We start from the raw sequence: 23,365 nt of genomic DNA on the forward strand, positions 1-23,365 counted from the left end.
TCCAAGTAGAACATCAAATGGCATAACAGAAGGCACACCTTATACAAAATCAATAGGCCTATATGTGTTTCTATGCCTGAATAGTAGTGCTTCATCTTTATTTTAAAATCTAGCTCATATAATAGCCTATACCTACATGCTCACTCAGCTGAGAGTCACTTTCAGAGACACTGATACTTTCAAACACACTTACTATCTGCAACTAAGCAGGTTATTGGTATATACTCATATATTTACATTCCTATGGCCTCTATACTGCTTGATAATGAAATACTACTGTATGTTTAAGTTTTCGATAGTTTGATTTATCTGAATATGTTAAAATATTCAGACAACCTAAAACTTGAATACCTGGATCATTCTCAGGAACGGTGCGTTATATCCTCATGACTTGTATATAGATATTTCTATAGAAAAAGATACAGAACGTAGTCTCATTATTTATATTATTGTTTTATATCAGAATAAAATTTGTCAAATTAATTACCAAAATCAAAACCCTGCATTCTACCCAAATTCAGATTTTGTTGAAATTCTATCTTGGTTTCGATACCTATGCAAGGTTTTTTTTCATCAAAATACATTGTATTTCTGGAAAAATGCAACATTTTTCATTGTCCCAGCACTTCAGTTCGACCCCATTATGCGGCGGCATCTTCCACTCCGCTTAAAATAATGTTAAATGATAAATATGTGATTTATTACAAAACACATTGAATCTACTTGATTGATAGATTGAGAATTGTCCAACTGAGAAACCCATATTTTTTTATCACTAGTCTGAATCCTGTTGGGGAAGCAATCGTGGTCCCTAATACCAGGATTTTCCGTCATAAATGGCACCGTGTCCTGGTAATGACCTATGGCACCACAGTCTTATGGCTCAGAATGACGACTGAATCCCATTGGTTAGCAGGATTACATTAGCACAAAGTGCAGCAATGTCCTGTACCTGCAGGGAGGCGCGAGTCAGACTCACTGCTTTACTCTCCGTAGACTCGCACATTTCACTATCTGAGCACCTCCCCTCTTCACATCCACAACATCCGGCTACGGTGGAGAGCAGACGGGACCATCCAGGGGAGGACAACGGGAGAGTGAACGAGTAGAAACAAGAAGGGTAACGGGACAGACGGAGAGGGCAGAGTGAAACAATTAGGTGAGGTGTTAATGAAAAAAGAGATATAAGCAGAACGTGCAAGAGCACACAAAGCAAAGAACGGGTGAGAACGGAAGAGAGACAGGGGGAAATAAATGGGATAGGATAAAGAGAAAAAAAGCAAATAGCATCAGAACACAGAAGGACGGGCACATTCACAGTCTGGGCAAAGAGAACTTTAATTAAAGTCGAGCGTATACAGGGAAACTTGACATAAATCATATGTAAACAAATGATAATGAACATCAAATGAAGTGAGGGTTAACTGGGATGCTCATAAAGAGGAATCACATATGTGACCCTGGACCACAAAACCAGTCACATGTCGCACGGGTATATTTGTGGCAATAGCCAACATTGTATGGGTCAAAATGATTGATTTTTCTTTTATGCCAAAAATCATTAGGATATTAAGTAAAGATCATGTTCCATGAAGATATTTAGTAAATTTCCTACCTTAAATATATAAAAAAATTATTTTTGTGAGTGGATGCAGCACAATCGCCAACATAAATGGACAACTTTAAAGGAGATTTTCTCAATGTTTCGATTTTTTTTGCAATATTGTCCTATCCTAACAAACCATACATCAATGGAAAGCTTATTTATTCAGCTTTCAGATGATGTATACATCTCAATTTAAAAACAATTACCCATAAGACTGGTTTTGTGGTCCAGGGTCACATATGAACCAACCTGGTGATGTAATTTCCTCAAAATCTACAAGGGTCTACAAGGCAGAATATGTTCAGAATGAAATTTTGCTGACCACATACTCCACAGTATACACTACACAGTGCATATTCATTTAAGCTTAGTGTGTGAAACAATATGCAGTATTCAGTGCAAAAGTTTTTAAGCAGTAATCAAAACTAACTTTAGCTGGACAATAACTTTATTCTAGAGCTGCTGTAAAGCCAAAACATTATTTTTCTATTATCACCGTAAAGCTGCTTTGAAACAGTCTATATTGTTAAAAGCACTGTATAAATGAAGGTGACTTGACTTGAGTTGAGTTGACAACCAACCTGAGTTCAAATCCGCCTTTTTCCCAACCCATTCTTCTCCCTTTTCCCATCGCATATCAGCTCAGAAAAGAGTTTATTTTAAATAAAATCAAAGAAAATACTGGAAATAAAGTGCCTAAAGGGTATTTAATAGTGGGAATAAAGTGTTTATCGGGTACGGGGTTAGGGGTAGGTATATGGGAGGGCAATAATGTCCCAATAAGGAGGCATCCAATTATGATTTTAATAAATATAATGTGGTAACGTGTTGTTATTATTGCATACTGTTATATGAATTACTACAATACACTGAGGTGCAAACAATATCTGCCAAGTACAAATAGCATCTAAATACTATTTACACTTAGTGCAAAGAAAATACTGCCTATATTAAAATACATTTAAATAATAATCTTATTTTGTGAAAAAAAATCTCACCATTTGTCAGTCGGATTAAATAAGGAGTCAAGAAAAACATGTAGCTCCTAATTTATTTAACACTGGAAAGAGAAGCTCATTTTTCCCAGTGTGCTCTTCTGCATACGCTATATATTGGCGGTTGTAATAGTCCTGTATTCCACGCATGCAGATTGTTTGCATAATATGCACAGTACATACTGAATACTGCAGATATAGTAGTCTGAGTAGAGTAGAATGGCAGAATATATCCAGATATATTCAGTCTTATAAACAACACCGGTAACACTTTAGTTTGGCGACCAATTCTCACGATTAACTAGTTGCTTTTAGCTTGCATATTGGCTGTTTATTAGTACTTATAAAGCACAAAATAATGCCTTATTCTGCATGACCATATTCTACATCCCTTAATCCTACACAATACCTACACTTAACAACAACCTTACTAACTATTAATAAGCAGTAAAGTAGGAGTTTATTGAGGTCATAGTTCATAGTAAATACATGTATTCCTCAAACTAAAGTGTGACCATGTTGTTCACCACCAAATCCCGGTTCTGACTGATTCCTCTTTTTGAGCGGAAACAAAATCAGGAAATGACAAAAGTGCCCAAGAGAAAGTAAAATGATACATTGTGGAGAAACTATAAACACTAAACTCCAACGATATGATTACTAATTCAATTCTGACCAGTGTTAGCTAACATGATACTAAGCCATCAATAATATGAAGCACAGTTATAATAAAGCTGAACATGTCTAATATTAAGGACAATTTTAATAAAGTTTCAAAGCTGCATCTACAGGCTTACAAGCTTCTCACATTATCCAGAGCATATATTGTCCTCTGACACTTGCCACAATATTTTCACTCTATTTCTTCCATACAAAAGCAATTTTTAAATGCAAACTTTAAATGATTCATGGCACAGTCTTGCAGATACATTATAATCTTCTTATGTGGATCACATGTATATGCTGCATCTTCTATAAGATCTATAATGCAAAGAAAAAGTATGCATTTATGTATTTGGTGTTCTCCTGGTCTACTGAGCCTTGATTTTATTCAACCATCTCGCACTTTACATATTCCTCTTCAAAACAAATCCTATCAGTCCTGGTGCAACAAGCCCAGCGCTCACACTTTATATTCGGTGTCTTTAACAGCTATGTTCTTACATCAAAAAATTTATTGTTAGGTGTAACGCATTTATTGTGTTGATTGACACTTGAGGTTGGATACGGGTACGGTTAGGCACAGGTTTGGTGGTATGGGTTGGTTTAAGAGTGGGTTAAGATGTAACAGAGTGATTATAGATGTAATTCCAGAAATTACTTACAGCTGTAATTAAATGCAGGTATTGTTAAATATAAGTACAATGTAAAAACTAGAGATGTGTGCAACGACTAATTTAAATTTTGCAACCAACTAGTTGACTAGTCTAACTCCACTCCATCAAGTATGTACACAATGGACTCTATTTTAAGGATCTAAGCGCATGGTCTAAAGCACACGGCACTAGTGCACTTATGGCATGTCTGAATGCACTTTTGCTAGTATAACGACGGGAAAAATGGTCGGCGCTCCCGGCGCATGGTCTAAAAGGGTTGTCCCGATTCTCTTAATGAGTAATGGGTGTGTTTTGGGCGTAACGTGCGTTAAACCAATCAGAGTCTCATCTCCCATTCCTTTTAAAAGCCAGTTGCGCTCGCGCCATGGCGGATTCGCTATTTACATGGCGGAATTTACAAGCGTAAAAACTGAACGCTTCTCTAGCGAGTAAAAGGATCTGCTCGTGCACGAGGTTAAAGTGCAAGCAGACCATCTACGGGACAGAGTGTATGTGCGTTGTGGACCCGCCTATAGGCTCATATTACTAACGCGCTCTTTAAATAACAAATAAAAAAATACTGCACCATTGACTTTAGACCAGGTTTCAGTTGGTCAATGGCTCAGTCTATTTCTGTTGCCTCAAAAATAGAATAAACACACCTGGTTTTCAGACCAGCAGCCCATGGCCGCACAAATGGCCGCAAATGCTTTTGCTATTTAAACAACGTGGCGCAGTCTCTGTATAATGTGTACGATATAATTAAGTTTAGAAGAATTGTCAGTATTGTGGTAACATGATGGACTAACATGTTAAAACCCAATGCCATACTGTATTGTATGTAATGCTGTGGTTCTAAATAAAAATGTAAGTTAAAAAAACAAAAAAAACAACGTGGTGCAGGACGTGAAAATGATAACTGCGTCGGGCTGAAACTAGCAAAAAACACTTTGTGCACAACTGCATTGCGCCAGGTGTATGATAGGGCCCAATAAGTGCATTGTATCAAATGTTAAATTTAAATGTAAATGCATAGTAGTTTAAGACACTTAATATAAAGTGTGACCAGCTCTGCTAACTCAAAAGCCCACCTTGCTGTCACGGCCCAGGACTGCATAGCTCATGTACTGCTCTCCATCAACGTCTGGCTCACTGATCTCCTGCGGCAGCCCTTCTATGATGAGCTCCTGAACCCCTTCCTCCCCTTTTCCTCTCCGGACCACCTTCCTCACAATCTACGGATGGATGAGATCATTGAGAATCGGTGGACATGAAGGGGGAGCAGGAGAAGAAATGAAAAAAGGTGAGAGATGAGAAACAATGCAAGAAACATGCAAAAGTTATGACTTTCGAAGGAAACGTAAACTTTGATGTTGCTTTTAAAATCAAGGTGAGTTGTTGCAAACCATCTATTTTTGGATGGTCAAGTTCACCCTCAAGAACATCTCGAAATGATGGTACGTTTCTTTGTTAATCGCCATTGAATCATGTTGACTTTAAGAACTGTTCCAAAATTTAGTGAGCTGCCTTGTTGTCCACTGCCTACACAGACGCACGCTATCTTTACTGAAATGAAGTCCCACATGTGGCTGATTTTAAACACTTTACATAGACAGTAACACTCACATATAGCGCATAATTGGTACAAAAGAGTCAACTAACCTTACAATTAAGGTCAACTCCAAAATAATTTGAAGGGCATGTTGCTAAGTTAACAACACAATAAATTTTAAAAAAATATTTAGGCCTAGATTTAAGATTTATGTATTTGAATTGCTAATAAAATTCAGTCATACATAAATGAAACATTTAGGAATTCTGTAATAGTACTAATAACTGAATGTGTTTTAAATACACAATCACCATATATATATATATATATATATATATATATATATTCAAACTTATTTCAACTGTTTGAATATTGTTTGTTGGATTTTGACCATGTTCATACTTTTTAACAGAATACATTTAATCGTTTTTATGATAAACAAATATATGCTGAATCTAAGCAATTTGAATAAATGCATTTTGAAAATATTATTATATAAATAAAATCAAACAGATGCAAATAGTTGATAGTTAATATTAAGCTCTGCCATTCTATTATTGAGTCCAGAAATTTGACCAGTTTCTTGTTTTATTTACGTATGACTGACAGATATGCATCAAATTGAATTTATTAGTTTGTTTAATTTAAAACTGTGTAATTCAAACGCATAAATCTTAAATTTAAGCCTAAATATTTTTTGAGTGTACAGTAATAACAAATACATTGTACATGCAATTATTGGGTAAATGAAATCTTTGGACTATTATTTATTTATTTATAAAGTTCAGTATTTGATGAAATATAAGCTTATGAACCCTTTTCACATTTCCGGGGTTCTCAGAAGTGTAAGTCATCATAGTTGGGTAAACTTCTATCGTGGTGAACGTAAACTACAAAATATAATATAAATTTTATATAATATAAATTTTTTATATATATATATAATAAATATTTTTTGGGCTACACTTTATTTTAAGGTGTTGTTGTTACACTGTAATTATACATTTAAGTACTGAGTAATATTAAGTAACTACATGTTCTTAGGGTTAGGATTAGGATTGGGGTTTGGTTGAGGGTTAGTTGCATGTAATTATGCATAATTTATAGTTATTACTATTAATACTGCATGTAACGTGTAACAATCACACTGTAAAATAAAGAGCAAAAGAAAAAAGTTCAAAATAAGAGTTTCTATGACTTTCCAAAAGAGCAAAAGAGGAAAAAAATATTTAGAGATTGGTTGATCACAAGAGAAAAAGATGTAACATTTATAAAAAAAAATGTTGTATTAGAAACACTAGTTTAACAAATTGAATGCCAAACACAAAGTATTGTTGTAAATGCACATTATATATATATATATATATATTTTTTTTTTCATTCTAGGGTCCATTAGTTATTTCACTCTACACCATCTTGATCGATTTCATTCACAATTTTACATTTGTCAGAATGTATTCTGGGATTGTCTTTTCCGAGGAGGATACGTGAGATGCTGCCTTAGAATTTGGTTTTAAATGAGGTGGGCAACATTTTAACACAATAGCCCCATCAGGACGCATTAAAATGCCGTCTACGTGGTCAGCTCTTTAGGCTTTGGAACAGAGCAACAAACCCAACCCAGCATAACCGAACACTGAATCATTTCAATTCGCAAAGCTAATCGAAATGATCACTGAGACGGATTTGAGATGGATATTACATGGCAATGAATGATAAATGACAGGAATAAAGCAGGATGAGACCGCTGACCTTTTTGGTGACGATGTTGCCATGCTCATCTGTAAATTGCTCCTCGCTCACTTGCTCTCCGTGAAGATCCTCTGCCTCATCACCCTGGGTGAGATATGACAAAAGCAACTTAAAAGGGCGACATGCTCCATTGGGTGCTTCACTCGCTCTTTGATTGGACTTGCTCGCAATTAGTCCTGTCGTTTTTCAAGAAATTGTCAAAATGATTCATAGTATATTGGCCATCACAATAAGCAGTGCATCACTATTCCTTCTCTCTGATTGGATGATTATCTGAACCTTCTCAGGTTTCAGATTTCACACCTTCACCGCTTAAAGCTGCAGTCCGTAGCTTTTTTGGGTTAAAAATGATCCAAAATAAATGTTTGAGCGAGTACATAACCAGCCAGTGTTCAAAACTCTCCGCTTGCCGTAGCTCGATTCAAAACGGTAAGCTTGTAATAATGTTTTTAACTTCAGTGGTACTGGTGGATTTCCACGGTAAATTCGAGCATGTCTTTGCGTCATTACGTCACATCTGTCCACATAAAGAAGAGTCTCGGCTAGTCGGCTATGAGTGTGAGGATGCTGGAGGTGGAGATTTATAGCCTTTTCTCACAGCACTTGATATAATTAAACTTATCAATTTGATGGCGGATCCAGAAAGGTTCAAACGACAATCACCAGTGACACCTGGAGATTCACCCGCTGTAAAATGCGAAAGACTTCGGACTTTGGAGAAAAAAAGAGCCTGCAACCGGCCCGTGCGAAAACCAGGATAAATATCGGAAGGGCATTAAATGTAGTCACGCAATGCTGATGTTGTTAACATTAACTGTTTGAGAACAAAGAATAATTTGCATGGTTTGACGTGATAAGCGATCGTTAGATTTAATCAGCGCGATTTACTGCAATGCTTTTCCCTCCTAGTTGGTCGGAACACATTTTCTGGTGAAAATTCTTATGTTGGTCATACTTCCAAAAAGCAGAATCTGTGATTGTGAATGCCAGGATCCACACCGGTGGCGACTGACAGACACACATTCTCCTCAAAACATTAGATTCGTCCGCGCTGTGCCGTGCCGAGGCACAACCCACGTAAAGCTGATAATTCCGCGCATAACTGCAATTGCAGATTTCTAACAGAGATGGCGACAAAGAGGAAAAACTGCGGACTGCAGCTTTAATGTTAAAGGTGCTGTTAAGGGGATTATTCATCTCTCTGTAATAAACATATTCAACACATCTGATTGCAATCCGGGAGATCTTGAGCACCTCTCAAAGCACACATTAATATGATATAAGAGGCTCAGGAACCATATCATTATATTTTGTTGGAATTCTGAGTAAAAATGGCTGCAATTTACAGCTAAACAAAAGATACATTAATCTAATGGGACATTTACAAGACAACGATGTAGGCCTACTACGAACGGAAACGTTTTTCCTTTGTGTTTTTCGCTGGAAAAAGATGTAAGCACAATGGTAAAAGACCTCTGAGCTCTGTCTAACCCGTTTACATTGAACATGGAAAAGTAGCGCAGTGGAATGGAAAAAAACGCAAGAAGAAAAAAAGTTATTTTAACTTGAACGGCATGTTTTTAGAATAACAGGTCATGTACGAGACGCTGCAAAAGACATGAGATGTGAGCACAGAGGTAAAACACGTATGTCTAGCGCACGTTTACGTTGAAAAACAATGGATAAGTAGCGCAGTGGAATGGAAAAACGTGTTCTGTGTAAACCGGCCCCAAGTGAACTTCAGAAAAAGCATGCCATGACCCCTTTAAAAGCCCTAAACGTCTCATTCAGGAGGTCAACAGAAAGGAAAAGGTGTCAATCTGTGATATACCGCATAAAACTAACCCACAGCAATGTGACAAGAGGCAAGATGTCTATGAGGAATGTAGGAATTCAGCATGTGTCAATGACTAGACCTACTTTAAATACAAAGCTCTTTTAATATTCACTCTAAAGCAGGGGTGCCCAATCCTGCTCCTGCCGATCGACTGTCCTGCACAGTTCATCTCCAACCCTAATCAAACACACCTGCCTTTCATTTTCAAGTGATCCTAAAGACCTTAATTGGTTGCTTCAGGTGTGTTTGATGAGGGTTGGAGATGAACTGTGCAGGACAGTCGATCGGCAGGAGCAGGATTGGCCACCCCTGCCCTAAAGTATCTCATACACCAGATCAATTATTTGTGGTTCTTACAGACCGCTGGTGTTTGCAGGAATGCACTCAAATGAAGTTCAATGAATTTGAAACCAAGCACCCACGTATCACTGCAATCCCTTAGATTTACAAGCTTGCACATTTTACAACAGCTGAAGCCACTTTTTTAGGGTTGCGTCTTCAAGGAATATTCCGTATTAAACAGCAATCGCCAGTACCTTCAGTATAACCCTGCGGCGCACGACTCGAGTGGTGACGTTTTCCTCTTCGTCAGACACACCTTCATTCTCACCCAGCTCACGGTCCAGTTGAGTGTGGATGTAGGCCAGGACCGATCGGACCGAGCTGCTGGCGATATGAAGGACGTTCTGGCAGCTGATGACCATGAAGGCCAACAACACGAAGCTGAAAAGCAGCTCAGTCACCAGTGCCCACATAGTGAAGCGCTCGCTCTCTCACGGGCTCACAGAAACACACTCCACCAGCCAGCCGAGGTCCGGAGAGACAGGGAACGATGTTATCTTCCCCTAGTTTCAGTCTTCCACTCTCTCCACAGCTTTCATTTGAAGAAAGCAGGCAGTTCTTAATGCGAGACCATTCCTTCTCCGGTTATTTCCTCATTCGGTCAGCTGTGTTGGGAATGTGGTTGGCTTTAGCTTTCTTTTTTTGACTGCACTCTCTCTCTCTCTCTCTCTCTCTCTATCTCAACCTTCCTAAAACATCTCCCTTCTGTCCAGTGTCCGATTGCACATGTGATCTGTTATGCTTTAAATACCCACAATGTGAGGACAACTTTCTTGTTGTAGGCTATGTGAGTGAACAAACAGCTGCTAACATTTCAACAACCGCATTTTCACACCAGGTTCCTTTGGTTTACATGTAATATTAAACTAAGCAAAAGCTTACAGACACAATCCAAACTTTTGTCCGATTTCCCTCAGACTTACTGTTTGGGATCGGTAAGATTTTTGTAATGTTTTTGAAAGTGTCTTTTCTGCTCACCAAGGCTAAAAACAGAGTAAAAACGTATTATTACACTTTAAAATGACTTTTCTAATGTAATATATTTTAAAATGTAATCAGGGTTCCCACTCTTTTCCAGGACATTTTCAATTTTACTACGGTGGGAATTAAAAGACAAGGATCATGGCCTAAAGTAATATTTTGCTCTCTCCATTAATTTTACAAGCCGTAGCCATGACTTAACTATAAAATCAGTTTTTAATACGAGCTCTTAATTATAGAGAAGTCTTTTCTCCTCACCAAGGCTGCATTTATTAAAAAAAATAGTAATATTGTGAAATATTATTACACTTTAAAATAACTGTTATTGTAATATATTGTAAAATGTAATTTATTCGGGTTGCCTGTAAACATATTCTAATATGCTGATTTGATGCTCAGGAAATATTGCTTCTTATTATTATCAATGTTGAAAACAGTTGTGCTGCTTCATATTTTTGTGGAAATGTTTGTTTTCGGGATTATTCTTTGATGAATAGAAAGTTCAAAAGAACAGCATGTGAAATAGAATTCATTTGTAACATTATAAATATCTTAACTGGCACTTTTGATCAACTTAATGTGTCCTTGCAAAATATGAATTTCTTTCAAAACCAAATCTTGAAAGAATTCATAGTCCACTTTAGACATTCTACTAAATGTCATTACCAGTCATTAGCTGACACGTAGTTACTTATAATTAGTAGAATGTCTAATATGGACTATTGAAATATCAAACTTTTGAAGAGTAGTGTACTGTACATTGTAAGTGCATTTCTGAACATGCATTTTTTATTTTGTGTGGAAATCAGCAGCATCATAAACCTTTATAATATAAACCTTTTTCATGCAAATGATACCAAAGTCAGTTATTTTCCTGTTTCTTAAACACCATTTTCAGAGCTGGTAACAGCATTACATGTCTTTGAGAGACCATTGACCTTACTGTCCATGCCTTTCAAATCCATATATAATATTCCTCCCCTACTCGCCCTCTGCAGCAGGATTGGCCATTTAGATGACAGAAGCAGACAAGATCTATATTTAGAAACCAATGGGTTGTGTGTCCATCTAGGGCTGGCTGTATACTGTATGTGTGTGTGTGTGTGTGTGTGTGCCACCACAAGCAAGTGCAAACAATAGTGCACACTTGAGTTTCCATCAGCCTTAGGGAAATAAATGCTTTTGTAAGCAATGACTTTACTGAATAAAGCCAATTATCCATGTATGCTACTATAAGTGACTTTGGGCTTGTTTTTTAATAGTCACTAGTAATATGGTCTGTCACAGAGGGTGTTTATAGCACAATACAGTCGGACTGACACTCATCACAGCTGTCCAATATTCCCACCAACTGCTTGAGTTTCACTCCACATAACGTCATGTTTTACCATTTCTTCCACATGTTATTTCCCCCAGTTCCTCCTCTAGTCCAATGATGCATAAATGCACAGTTTTTCCAATCTAGTCACATAATATTAAAACGACTGATATGGAAGCTTGTTTCCACCACAGAATAAAAAATAAAAAAGGCAATTTTTTAAAGACTTTTCATCTGACTTTTCAGAAATGTGTGATATAAAGTCGAAACTGTGTTATAAAGTCAGAATTATGTGATATAAAGTCGCAATTGTGTGTTATAAAGTCAGATTTGAGAGAAATAAACTTGCAATTTTGACTTTATAAAACGCAATTGGGAGAGATAAAGTCAGAATTGCATGAAATAAAGTCGCAATTGTGTGTTATAAAGTCAGAATTGTGAGATATAATCTCAATTCTGAGGAAAAAAAGTCAGAATTGTGGGATGTTAACTCACAATTACGAGAAAAAAGTCAGAATTGCGAGACGTTAACTCGCAATTGTGAGATAAAAAGTTGTTTTATCTTTTCAAATGTTTTATTCTGTGGTGGAAACAAGCTTCCATGGATACAGGCTTATCCTTAAAGAAGAGGGAGCACAGAGTTGGAATCTAAATCCAGAGTACATCAACTACAAACAATGAAAGCAATTCCTCTAGTATGCAATATTTTGTTAAATTAAACCAAATCACACAAACCAAGCCTTCTGTCAAAAACTACAAGTGTGAAACAATATGATTCAATGTCACTACAGCTTACTTTTAGGTTCGACAATGCTTTTTCAAGAAGAATTTAGCAGTAAAAGCAGAGATGTTCTTTTACGTGGAGATACCAACATTTGCATCTCTACCATTGGAGAAAGCACGACCGATCACGTGAGCCTTGATAACCAATCACATTACAGCCTTGACGTCATTGAAATGCAGTCAGAGTTGTACAAGAGTTGTCATTTTGTGGATACCACAGAAATGAACGAGAACTGCTATAACACAAATCCTAGCAGTGACAAAATTGTCTGCGACTTCTCTTATAAAACACCTTTTTTTCAGTGTAAACCCCAAAGATAGATCAATCCAAAATGCATTTAATGGCAAACATGCTGCATGCCTTTTTTTTTTTTGTTCTCTTAAATCCTTTTAAGAGAATGATTGGTTTGGTCCTCCCAATGTTTACAGCCTTGCAATGAAGTCAACCTCATCCATCACACCATTGCAAAGCAAAAACAGTCAGCAGGTGCTTGATATGTGACATCACAAATTAACTAAAATTTTTAAATCAAAAAGTTCTCTTACCTGTCCTCTAAGACGCATGTCCTCCCAAGCCCGAATGTTAGCTGTTCTGTGTGGGAACCCTAGTCCTTTCTCAAAAGGTTGAGTCCCCTGATAGTGCCCGTGGATGATCTCCGAATGCCCCATGTCCCGCACCGGCTCGATCAGGGCTTCTTGGGCCAGCTTAGAGTCACAATCCACGGCGGCGCGCACTGAGGACATCATGGACTCGATCGCCTGCCTAGGAAGGGAGCATTGTAGAGACCCCACTCGGTTCTGGGTCGGGTCTGGGGGCGAGTGCCAACCAGGAGACCCCTGATCCTGCAGGTAAGACAGGAACGACCCACCACATAACCTGAAAAACAAGACAGAATATTAGAAGAGGTAATGACAATGCAGTCAGCAGTAATCACTATACTCTAAAAAAAAAATGCAGGGTTGTTTCAACCCAAATTTGGGTCAAATATGGGCGAACCCAACCATTGGGTTAAATTGGGTCAAATATGGACAAACCCAGCCGTTTTTTAACCAAACAGTTGGGTTCGTCCATATTTGACCCAAATTTGGGTTAAAACAACCCTGCATTGTTTAGAGTGTATGAGTACAGCCTTTTTTCTGTTCTGCTGCAAAGAAACACAGATAGTTCTAGGGACACACTTGCGGTCTTTGCACTTGACCACTTGGCAACTTACATGACATATTTCCTGTATTTAATTGAAATTTTATTTAATATTCAACAATATTATTGATCTGCCTGCATTGACACCATTGTACGAGAACTGAACTGAGCTGGACAATGACATTGCGATTTTCTCCAGAGCGGCTATATATATAAACAACTAAATTAATAACTTTTTTTACAACCAAAATGAACTGCACATGATGAATGATGGGATACTCTTAGCCTCAAATTCTACTCCGAAGCCGTATTAGAGATTTAATGTGCATTATGGGAACTGAACTTTAGCATTGGACAGTCTTGCACACTTACTTTCCGTCATATGGTCTCAAGAGGCCAAGATTAGCAAGTTCATGTGTGTTTATTGAAGGTAAACTCAGGATTATTACAATATGAAGTTGAGGTGGGATGTACTGATGGGATCGTCCTTTCTTTACAGAGCCAAAAGCCTTTAGTTTACTTTACAAACCACACTTGACAACTTGTACCAAAGACAAACACAATAAATGAACATTTTCAGAAGAAAGACTGAAGAACTATAATTTGCTATTTACTATTGCTAGTCAGAGTCAATTTGTATAGACCTGATACTGTCTTTAAAATAGCATGCACTATATAAAAGTCATAGATCAAATGTGATTTTCAACTTTCAGAACTGCTTTATGAAGTTTTCTGAAAGTCTTTTGGAAACAAGTTTCGTGAGATGAATAACCGGCTGGTAATTAAATAACAGAACAATCCATTTAAAAAACTGCACTTCTATGCTTCACAGCTTGGTTTTCACTCCTGTCAAAAAAATAAAATAAATTAAACATGCCGCTACCCTGACTAAAGTCTAATTATAATTTAGGATGAGGTGCTTTTCTCTTTCTAGAGGCTGAAACTTTTTTATCATTAGCCATTAATATTTTCGGTCCATCAGAAAAGAAAGACTAAATTCTGTGGCACTAATAAAACATCGATCCATTTGAGGATCTCTACCAGCCCGACACAGCAACAATGGGTCAATTAATTACATCAGTCTGGGACAAAACCATTGTTTCGTGTAGAGAACTGGGGAAAGTGCAGTATTTTTGCAAGTCAAGTCAAGTCACCTTCATTTATACAGCGCTTTTAACAATATAGACTGTTTCAAAGCAGCTTTACAGTGATAATAGGAAATTACAGTAACAGATTGTTTTGGCTTTACAGCAGCTCTAGAGTAAAGTTATCGTCCAGTAAAAGTTAGGTTTGATTGATTCACTTCCGTTGCAGAGATCATTAGTTATTAACTATGGGGCCGATTACACGACACCGTTCTAACAGGAAATCTTTAATGCGCTCCGGCCTGCAATCCCGTTTGGTGACGCTAGTAGCCCACGAACGACACATTTAAACTAACATTTGGTCAAGTTTAGCCTCATTTTCAATGCTCGAAATGAGTTGAAAATGATTACCTGAAGAAACTTCCTGATACATATGCATCAGCATATCCCTGCTGGTCCACAAAGTAACTCAGAACGTAATGGGCAACTCACCTGTCTTCCCCATGATCTGCCCGTCTTCTTAGCCCAGGTGACTCACTCACTCGAGCATAAATTCGCTGTTGCCCTGAAATGAGAGATACGCTATCTTCTAAGTTTGTGCCGTCACCTCCTCCTTCTCCCAACCCTCCATTGGAAGCGTCTTTAACGTTGTTGACTTCTTGACCAATAGCCCCTTCTGACCTCTCCAACCCCTGACCTCTGTCCAGAGCATTGATGTTGACCCCTTCGCTCAGACACAGCATCCCGGCGGCACTGTAATCTGAATCCGCCCCAATGGACTGATCCTCGAGAAGCTCGATGGATCCACTCAACCCTCCCGGAGTAGCGAGTCCCTCGGGTCCGTTTCCACCGGGAGTCCCGCTCCTCGAGTGGCCCAGGTCGTCAGCATTGCTGCACTCCAGTGACGAATCCTCAACGGTCACAATGGAAGGACTATTGCCTGAGGGCCAAACCTGTACCTCAGACATCTCCATGAGTGTGTCCTCTTCAGTGGTCGCGATTGGCGCACACTCCATGCTCGATACTTCTTGCCAGTAGGGCTCATTGCCCAGTGGCGAAGGTAGACTGTACTGCATGGAGGCCGGTGAGACTAGTTCCTCCTGTACCACCAGCCCGTAACCTGGAGTGACACAGAGATTGGCACACTGATACAGGCCCCCCACTGCGCCCCCCAGTCAGCCCCACACGCTTTTAACCCAGGAGGGATGTGCTCCAGATCAGGGGGTTAGGGAAGGGGGATTAGAGAGCAAGCCCACTGACTTGGTGGAAAGCAAATGGGGGGAATAACGTTTTTTTGAGAGAGGTTGCTGAAGCTGCTGTAAGCCATTTCTCATCCCAAGTACCTGACAGATCTGGGTGTCCAGAAATGCACTTGAGTGCATCTTGCATGGTTGGAAAGCTCTAGAAAAGAGGCGCTTCTTTGCTCGTCAAAGAGTTTGCGTGTTTGGGTTGGCAGACGTCGGATTTGCTGCTAACAGTGTTGAGAGTGTAAACGCACTGTCAACCCTCATCCTTCCACCGCACTTTGTAACACATCTTTCCCTCGTGGGTCAAAATGACCTGAAGCCCTAAAATGATACTTAATTTATTTATTTTTTTGTCCAGAAAGCTATTTTTATTGCATTTTTTTTTGGACATTTAAAAAAAAAAAATATATATATTTACCTTTAAATTACTAGATTTGATCAATAAATAATAAATAAACAGTCATTTAAGCACATTCCTCATATTCTTTCAACTTAAATTCAAAATAACTCACAATTTCATGCATAACGCTTTTAATTCAGCTCAAAATATCTTACATTGGGTGTCTTTGCCGACCTCTTGTGGGAAAATAATAATATAACATGATATTTCATGACTCTTGCCACTAGATGGCCTTATAGCTCTATATGGAGCAAATGAGCTGTTCCTCTGGGTCCTAAAGTCAGTTCCTCTTCAGTTTGCATTCAGATACACATGTAGACATTACAAAATAATTTTTGGTAAAGTTTTAGCATTTTTAGTTAGAATTTTGTGCATTTTTAGTTTTTTTCTATGTGTACTGAAGCATTCCTGGCATACCATTCATTCCTATGGGGGTAAAATTGACCCGCGAGGGAAGGATTTGTTACTTTTTTCAATTTTAACCACAAAACTCCTCGAATCCATTAATTTTTTTTGTGTGTGTATTCATAGTTTAAGTGCGACAAAAGTCCTAGGGTCTTGGACCCCTCTGATGATCACTCAATAAAAAAAATGACCCGAAGAAAGGATGAGGGTACATTTCAGTTTTTTGAGAGCAGCTCAACCAATTATAGAATACGAAATAGTGTAGCTTTTAAAGAAAAACAGTGGTGTTGGATCACTGCAAGTCTGGAGGAAAGCAAGATGTCTAACATCGCTTACAGCAGCTTCGGGCCGGCAGCAAGAGCACAGGCAATTGTGGTAGCACCAAGTATGCAGTTGTAAAAGACTGTTGCTGCCCCACTTTTTTTTCTTTTTTTTTTTGTCACAAGAGATAACGGGGGTTAAAGAGAACCTTTTGACTGTCACCAACCAGGAAGTAAAAGACACCCCTTCAGAACTGTGGAGTTGGGGCAGAGCACCCTATACACACACACATGCTTAGTCTTCCATGCTCTCATTCTCAGAGTCATGACATTTTGGCCTCTATCAGATAACATGCATGCAAGCAACCAGCACAGATCATCTTCAATAACCATTGTTCTCATAAAAAAGAAGTGTAAGGTCTTGTAAACATACACAAAAGTCCACAGCATACTCAAAAAATGTAGCTTCATTACATTTATGTAACTTTGATACAAGTCAAATGATAAAATACAGCTATATAAAGTGTAAAAACATGTGCTCTCAAACTCATCTAATTTAAATGACATAGAGCCCAGTCTTAAAGGGGAAGTGTGTATTTAAAAAAATAAATAAAATTAGTTTGTTTGAGCATTGTGCAATATTGTCAGTTTAACCAATGGAAACATGCCCATTTTTGCTATTTCATTTGGTGACTAGAGGTGCAGATATTACACACTTCACCTTTAATTGATAACAGATAAACAAACAAACAGTAGGTAGATATATAGATAGAGTACACCAATAAAAATCATTGTGGTTTAAATGCAAAACTAATTGGGGGGAAAAATACATTCATAATTGACAATACGTGTGTTCATATTTTCACAAATAACAATTATGCTTTATAAGCCAACAATATGTAAGCACCTTAGTACTTGTCGTCTGTTTTTCACAAGGAGCAGATGTTTGGTAGCTTTTAGTGTTCTGTTACACACTCATTGACAGAAATGCCAATAAACACAAGTGTGACTATAATATAAAGAGACTGATGTGTATTGTTAGAGAGGGAGTGAGAATTATGTGTATTGTCCACAAAAACATTCTTACTCTGACATAAACAACGGGCCTTATTGACCAGTCTGTTTCCTCTCCCCAGTTTACGACCCCCGTACAGATAAGACTTCTCATAAAGAGCACACTACACACACCGGAGACATATATTAACCACATGGCCCTGGAATGGGACTTCAGAGGGTGGGAATACTCAATCATGTGACCTCATGCCTGTGTAGTTTATTTGAGAAATCTGTAACACTTTACAATAAGGTTCTATTTGTTAACATTAGGTCCATGCATTAGTTCACATGAACTATAAAAACTACTTCTAAAAGCATCTATGAATCTTAGTTAATGTTAATTTCAACATTTACTAATACATTGTTAAAATCAAAAGTTGGATCTGTTAATGTTATTTAATGGACCTGAGCAGACATGACTTAACAGTTAATAGTTGTATTATTTAACCAAGTTAGTTAATAAGTGTTTGTTAACGCATTAACTAATGTTAACTAATGGGACCTTATTGTAAAGTGTTACCGAAAAATCAAATACTGTCACATAGCTACACCAAAGAACCACTATTTAAATAATAATTAAAATAAATAAATCGCAATGTATAGTGACACATTTTGTATGATGTGCATCTAAAGCATCGTGTTCATATGCATATCATTCTATGTGTTCGGTTAGTTTATGTGATAATGAATGGAATGTACTTCGCTTTCTAAGTAGATAAGAAAATACTTTGAAAACGTTATGAATTTTAGAATATTTATAAAAGAAAATCAAACTAAAAGGAAGATTGGAACGCAAAGGTAGGATTTTTTTTATAAATATAATGCAGGTAATAGAACAGAACAGAACAGAACAGAACAGAACAGAATAGAATAGAATAGAATAGAATAGAATAGAATAGAATAGAATACAACAGAACAGAACAGAACAGAACAGAACAGAATAGAATAGAATAGAATAGAACAGAACAGAATACAACAGAACAGAACAGACCAGACCAGAACAGAATAGAACAGAACAGAACAGAATAGAATAGAACAGAATAGAACAGAATAGAATAGAACAGAATAGAATAGAACAGAATAGAATAGAATAGAATAGAACAGAACAGAACAGAACAGAACAGAACAGAACAGAACAGAACAGAATAGAATAGAATAGAATGCATGTACAAAATGAAAAGTTAATCAGATCATTAAATAAGATTGAAAGTGGTCAAAATTATTTAAACATCTTACACATGTATTTATTAATCTTACGCAGTTGAATAAAGCACTTAAAATTTCAATATCAGTATGACTATTTCAAATCTTAATGAGCTAATTTGGATCTACTTTAAACAGCGTACAAAGTTTTCAGAATCTTCCTGCTATTTAATTTCTTTTCTCCCCCCCATGCAATTTCACTGCAGTAACTATAACTATAGTAACTTTAGGCAGGAACCATGGTTTCAATGGTGAATTTGTGTGTGGAGTATTACACACACAATATAATTTGTAAAGAAATTAAAAAGGGAGCATGAGCCCTAAAATAAATGTAGTATGTATGCTATGTACAGGCCAGCATCCATTTGAGTACATATATTTCAGTACTACATCAGCTCTTGTGCATTTTGTGTGTATTGAAGGCTTTTTATGACAGAGACAGAGTGGGAAACAGACATAGACAGACACACAAAATACACTCACAAAACCCAACAAATAACACACAAGTCACAAGCTCATGAAGATAAAAAGGTAGTCACAGAAGAAAAAACAATAGAAAATGTTTCTTATAGAAAACAAAAATCCAGGCCAGTCCATAACATGTTATGTATAAACAGAAACATAACATCCACTAACGCACAGAAAATGAATAATTGTGAACAAAAAAAGACTTATTTACATAAGCACTTAAAAAACGGATTGTGAGGAGTTTCACAGGGTCCCTGAATTCACAGCTAATAGACAGACATAAGGAAAATGACAACATTGAGTATAAATAAAAGATTGTACAGTGACCAAAACAGTTAAAAAAAAGAAAGGTAACGAAGAAACAAACATATTTCTGAGCTCAACAACTATCAAAGAGCACAATCAGCACTGGCAAGGCCTTCGTGCAGATTTAACAGGCCATGCAAGATCCGCTGTCGGACATCATGCCGAAAAGTGATATTTTATTTGAAGGGCATCACACATGGACGATAACAGCATATGCCATAAAGACAGTTTAGCGATAACAGAATATGAATATTTGCACGTTTTCGGGTTAGGTGAAGTTAACTTTACCTAAACAGAGCCTTTATTTTGTTTCACTTTTCTTTATGGTAATGCATATGCCATGTCAATGTGTCATTGTGTCCTGTTCCAGAGCCCTTCAAGCTAGAGTTTTCTCAACATCTCCATGGAGAAGCATTCATGCTTTATGCCCTCCTTTGATACATGCAGACAGGGTCCAAAAGTAACCCTCGCTAAGAGCCAAATGTGGTGAGAATTTGGTTTGGTGAGAAAATAAAACAAGGTTACTGACCAGTTGGTTGATCAAATAATGGGTTAAATCTCACTTTTAAAGTTTGCTAAACAAAACAAGTGCTGTGCTGTATTTATCTAAGATGAATTTAATTAAATATGAAATATTCCTTGCATTAAGTCAACACAGCAAAAAATTCAAAATCAAATTCAGTCTTTTTGCAGGTTGTACTCCTATATGGTCCTGCAAGAGATTCAACAACTTTTTTGTCTCCAATATTTAAAAGCAGCTAAATAGTTTAATTGTCATGAGGTAAAAAAAAATTATAATAATAATGTTACCCGCCATTGGCAGATGTGGCAAAAAGTTACTTTTGGACCCTGCATGCAGAGATCATGGAATGAGGTACATCCAAGAAAGTGCCACAAGAGCATGTAAACAGGCCTCTTAGCAGAAAGACGAGAGAGGGTTGTTTGGGTGGAAGGAGACAGAGCGAGAGAGAGATAGACAGAGAGAGACAGAAAGAAAAGGAGACAGGTGAGTCAGAAACACCTCCCTCCTGTAGGGGGCGCTAAGCATAAAACTGGTGATGGAGGGGGTTGATCACAGAACAGAGCAATAACTTTCCTTTTTTTTTTTTTGAAGGGGAGGGGGGAGAGGTGGTTTGGGAGGGTGGGGGAAGAAAACACACAACTGGTCTGAGGACAGAGAGATAAATGAGGGCCAGAGGTCAACATGATGTCTGTATGAGGTCAAAGGTCAGAGAGGAGGTGCAGAAGAGGAGGAGGAGGAGAAGGAGAGGAAGAAGGCTGGGCTGCATTTGACATATCAAGAAAAACACAAAGCATGGGGTAAAGGGAACAGGTTTAATGCTCTGCCTGAATAAACAGAGGACTCTTGCCAGTTTGCCCACTATTCCAAGACGTTACACAAAAAAAGCATAGCTGTATCTTTTAGAAATGTACTTTTTGTGAACTAATCTTGTTATTCATAGTAGACTATACTGACTATAGCCACAAAGATAGGCTTTAAAATGCTAAAGTCTTAGCATTCATATCAAGATCTCACTATGGAGACAGGGTTTCTGTGTATTCCCATATTGATGCTTGTGTCTAGGAGTCACTCCAGCCAAATTACTGGATCTTTTTCTCCAATTTACTCCCAGTTCAGTTGGCTTGAAGTAAATGGTTGTGGAAACTCAGAAAACACCGGCTAGCAGGGAAAAACCTTTGCAGCTCGACCTCTGTGGAAATAAGGTTTTGTGTAAGTGCAAAGTCTCGCTATGACTGGAAAGGAAAATTGCAGACTAACCAAAAAATGTCCAGAGCTCCTGGATGAGGTTGCAGTCACATGCAAAAACAAGCCTTTATCCAGCCATTACCCATCCAAGCAGATCTGTGCTCCGGGTAAATGGGATTCTCCTACTTGGGCTTTTATTGAGAGCTCACCAACACCCCAGGAGTGAGGAAGCCACAAGCTCTACATTCCCATCAAAATCAGTCAAGCACTTTCCAGTCAAGCATAACTGAAATGAGCTTCTAATGTATTTACTGTCCATTACTGTGGGACAAGGTATCTACCATGACTTCTGCTACAGATGCGCTGAGTCATGGAAAAGACCAGAGCTTTGTAGTCATACAGGAGAGAAGGTGATGGCTTGATCTCCCCAGTCTTAGAGAAAGAGTCTATCCTGGATGCACCAGTGATCCCAGAGGGGATTTTTGGCACAGCTTTGATGCTGATGCTGAAGAGGTGTGGGGAATAAAAGGGATGACGAGGCTCTTCCAAGGAAGACACAATCATTCCCTCCCACATCACCTTGCCAGATTGTTATAGGTGGCAACAGGCAACATGCAACACGTACGCTTGTTGGGTCAGAGTGGGATCCTGCTGCCCCGTAGATGGACCAACCTGCTACTCTACCTACTCAAGGATTGAGGAAAAAGAAGAGGGTACCCTGCTGACAAATTCAGCATATCTGGTCACCAGGATAAGGTATGTTTTGCATGCTGGGAGCAGAATGGGAAGCGTGAGTGTTAGCGAACCAGCTACGCCAGCTCAGTTCTGCTTGAGAACAGCTGCATACCAGCACTATACATTTACATTTTATGCATTTGGCAGACGCTTTTATCCAAAGTGACTTACTTTGCGTTTCAAGGTACACATTTACATTCTTATCAGTTCATGCTTTCCCTGGGAATCGAACCCATGACCTTGGCGTTGCAAGCACCAACGCTCTACTGTTTGAGATACAGGAAAGCCTATACCAGCTCTAGCCATCATAAACCAGCATGGACCAACAAGCCATTCATGCTGGTTATGCTGGATTCTTCAGCAGGTTAGCTTGATGGGTTCTCTCTACAGGGAAATAAGCACATAAGCAGTGCAGACTCGCAGTTCCAAAACCTACAGTTTTACCACCAAATAGCATTGCATGAGAAAATAACCCAAAAATTGGGAGAACATGCAGGGAGCTACTGCTCCCTTTGAGGTGGTGAGTCACTCTATAGTTGTCCCAGCACATGCCAATCGCACAGTCCAGTGCACAACATCTCTTGCAGCTCCACCACTAGATGCCACCATGGTACTGCACATAAACAAATCATGACCATGCACAGAGTCTCAGCACGGGGTCAGGCCTCGCTCTCAGATGCACAGGGAGTGGACCTGCCTTCTGGAAGCAACCCTTTTAACAGGGAATTGAAACTGAGTGTGACAAGACAGATTTAGTACTTGTATTGGGAAAAGCCAAATCTGGGGAAGTTAATCACTAAGCATCTTAATCATCAACTTCTGCACTAGTGCATTTCAAAAGAAGTCTGATGGCTCAAACTGGTTTATGA

At 38.2% G+C, this 23,365-nt stretch overlaps 1 protein-coding gene across 20 annotated transcripts in view; it reads right to left on the reverse strand.

Annotated features, from left to right (window-relative positions):
- Positions 1-23,365, reverse strand: part of ank1a (ankyrin 1, erythrocytic a) — a 139,886-nt gene that overhangs the window by 4,472 nt on the left and 112,049 nt on the right. For 11 of the 20 annotated variants that reach the window (XM_084413708.1, XM_084413707.1, XM_084413706.1 and 8 more), the window contains 5 exons: positions 15,201-15,828; positions 13,029-13,359; positions 7,222-7,305; positions 5,009-5,152; positions 953-1,050 (listed from right to left, as the gene is read on the reverse strand). In XM_084413708.1, coding sequence (XP_084269834.1) covers positions 976-1,050; positions 5,009-5,152; positions 7,222-7,305; positions 13,029-13,359; positions 15,201-15,828 — 1,262 coding nt within the window. In that variant the 3' untranslated portion in view covers positions 953-975. Of the gene's footprint in view, positions 1-952; positions 1,051-2,639; positions 3,583-5,008; positions 5,153-7,221; positions 7,306-13,028; positions 13,360-15,200; positions 15,829-23,365 lie in introns of those variants that run through there. The other 9 variants (XM_084413704.1, XM_084413692.1, XM_084413703.1 and 6 more) reach the window with 5 other exon arrangements.

This window comes from Rutilus rutilus (genome assembly GCF_951802725.1).
Source record: "Rutilus rutilus genome assembly, chromosome: 7".
NCBI classification, from domain to species: Eukaryota; Metazoa; Chordata; class Actinopteri; order Cypriniformes; family Leuciscidae; genus Rutilus; species Rutilus rutilus.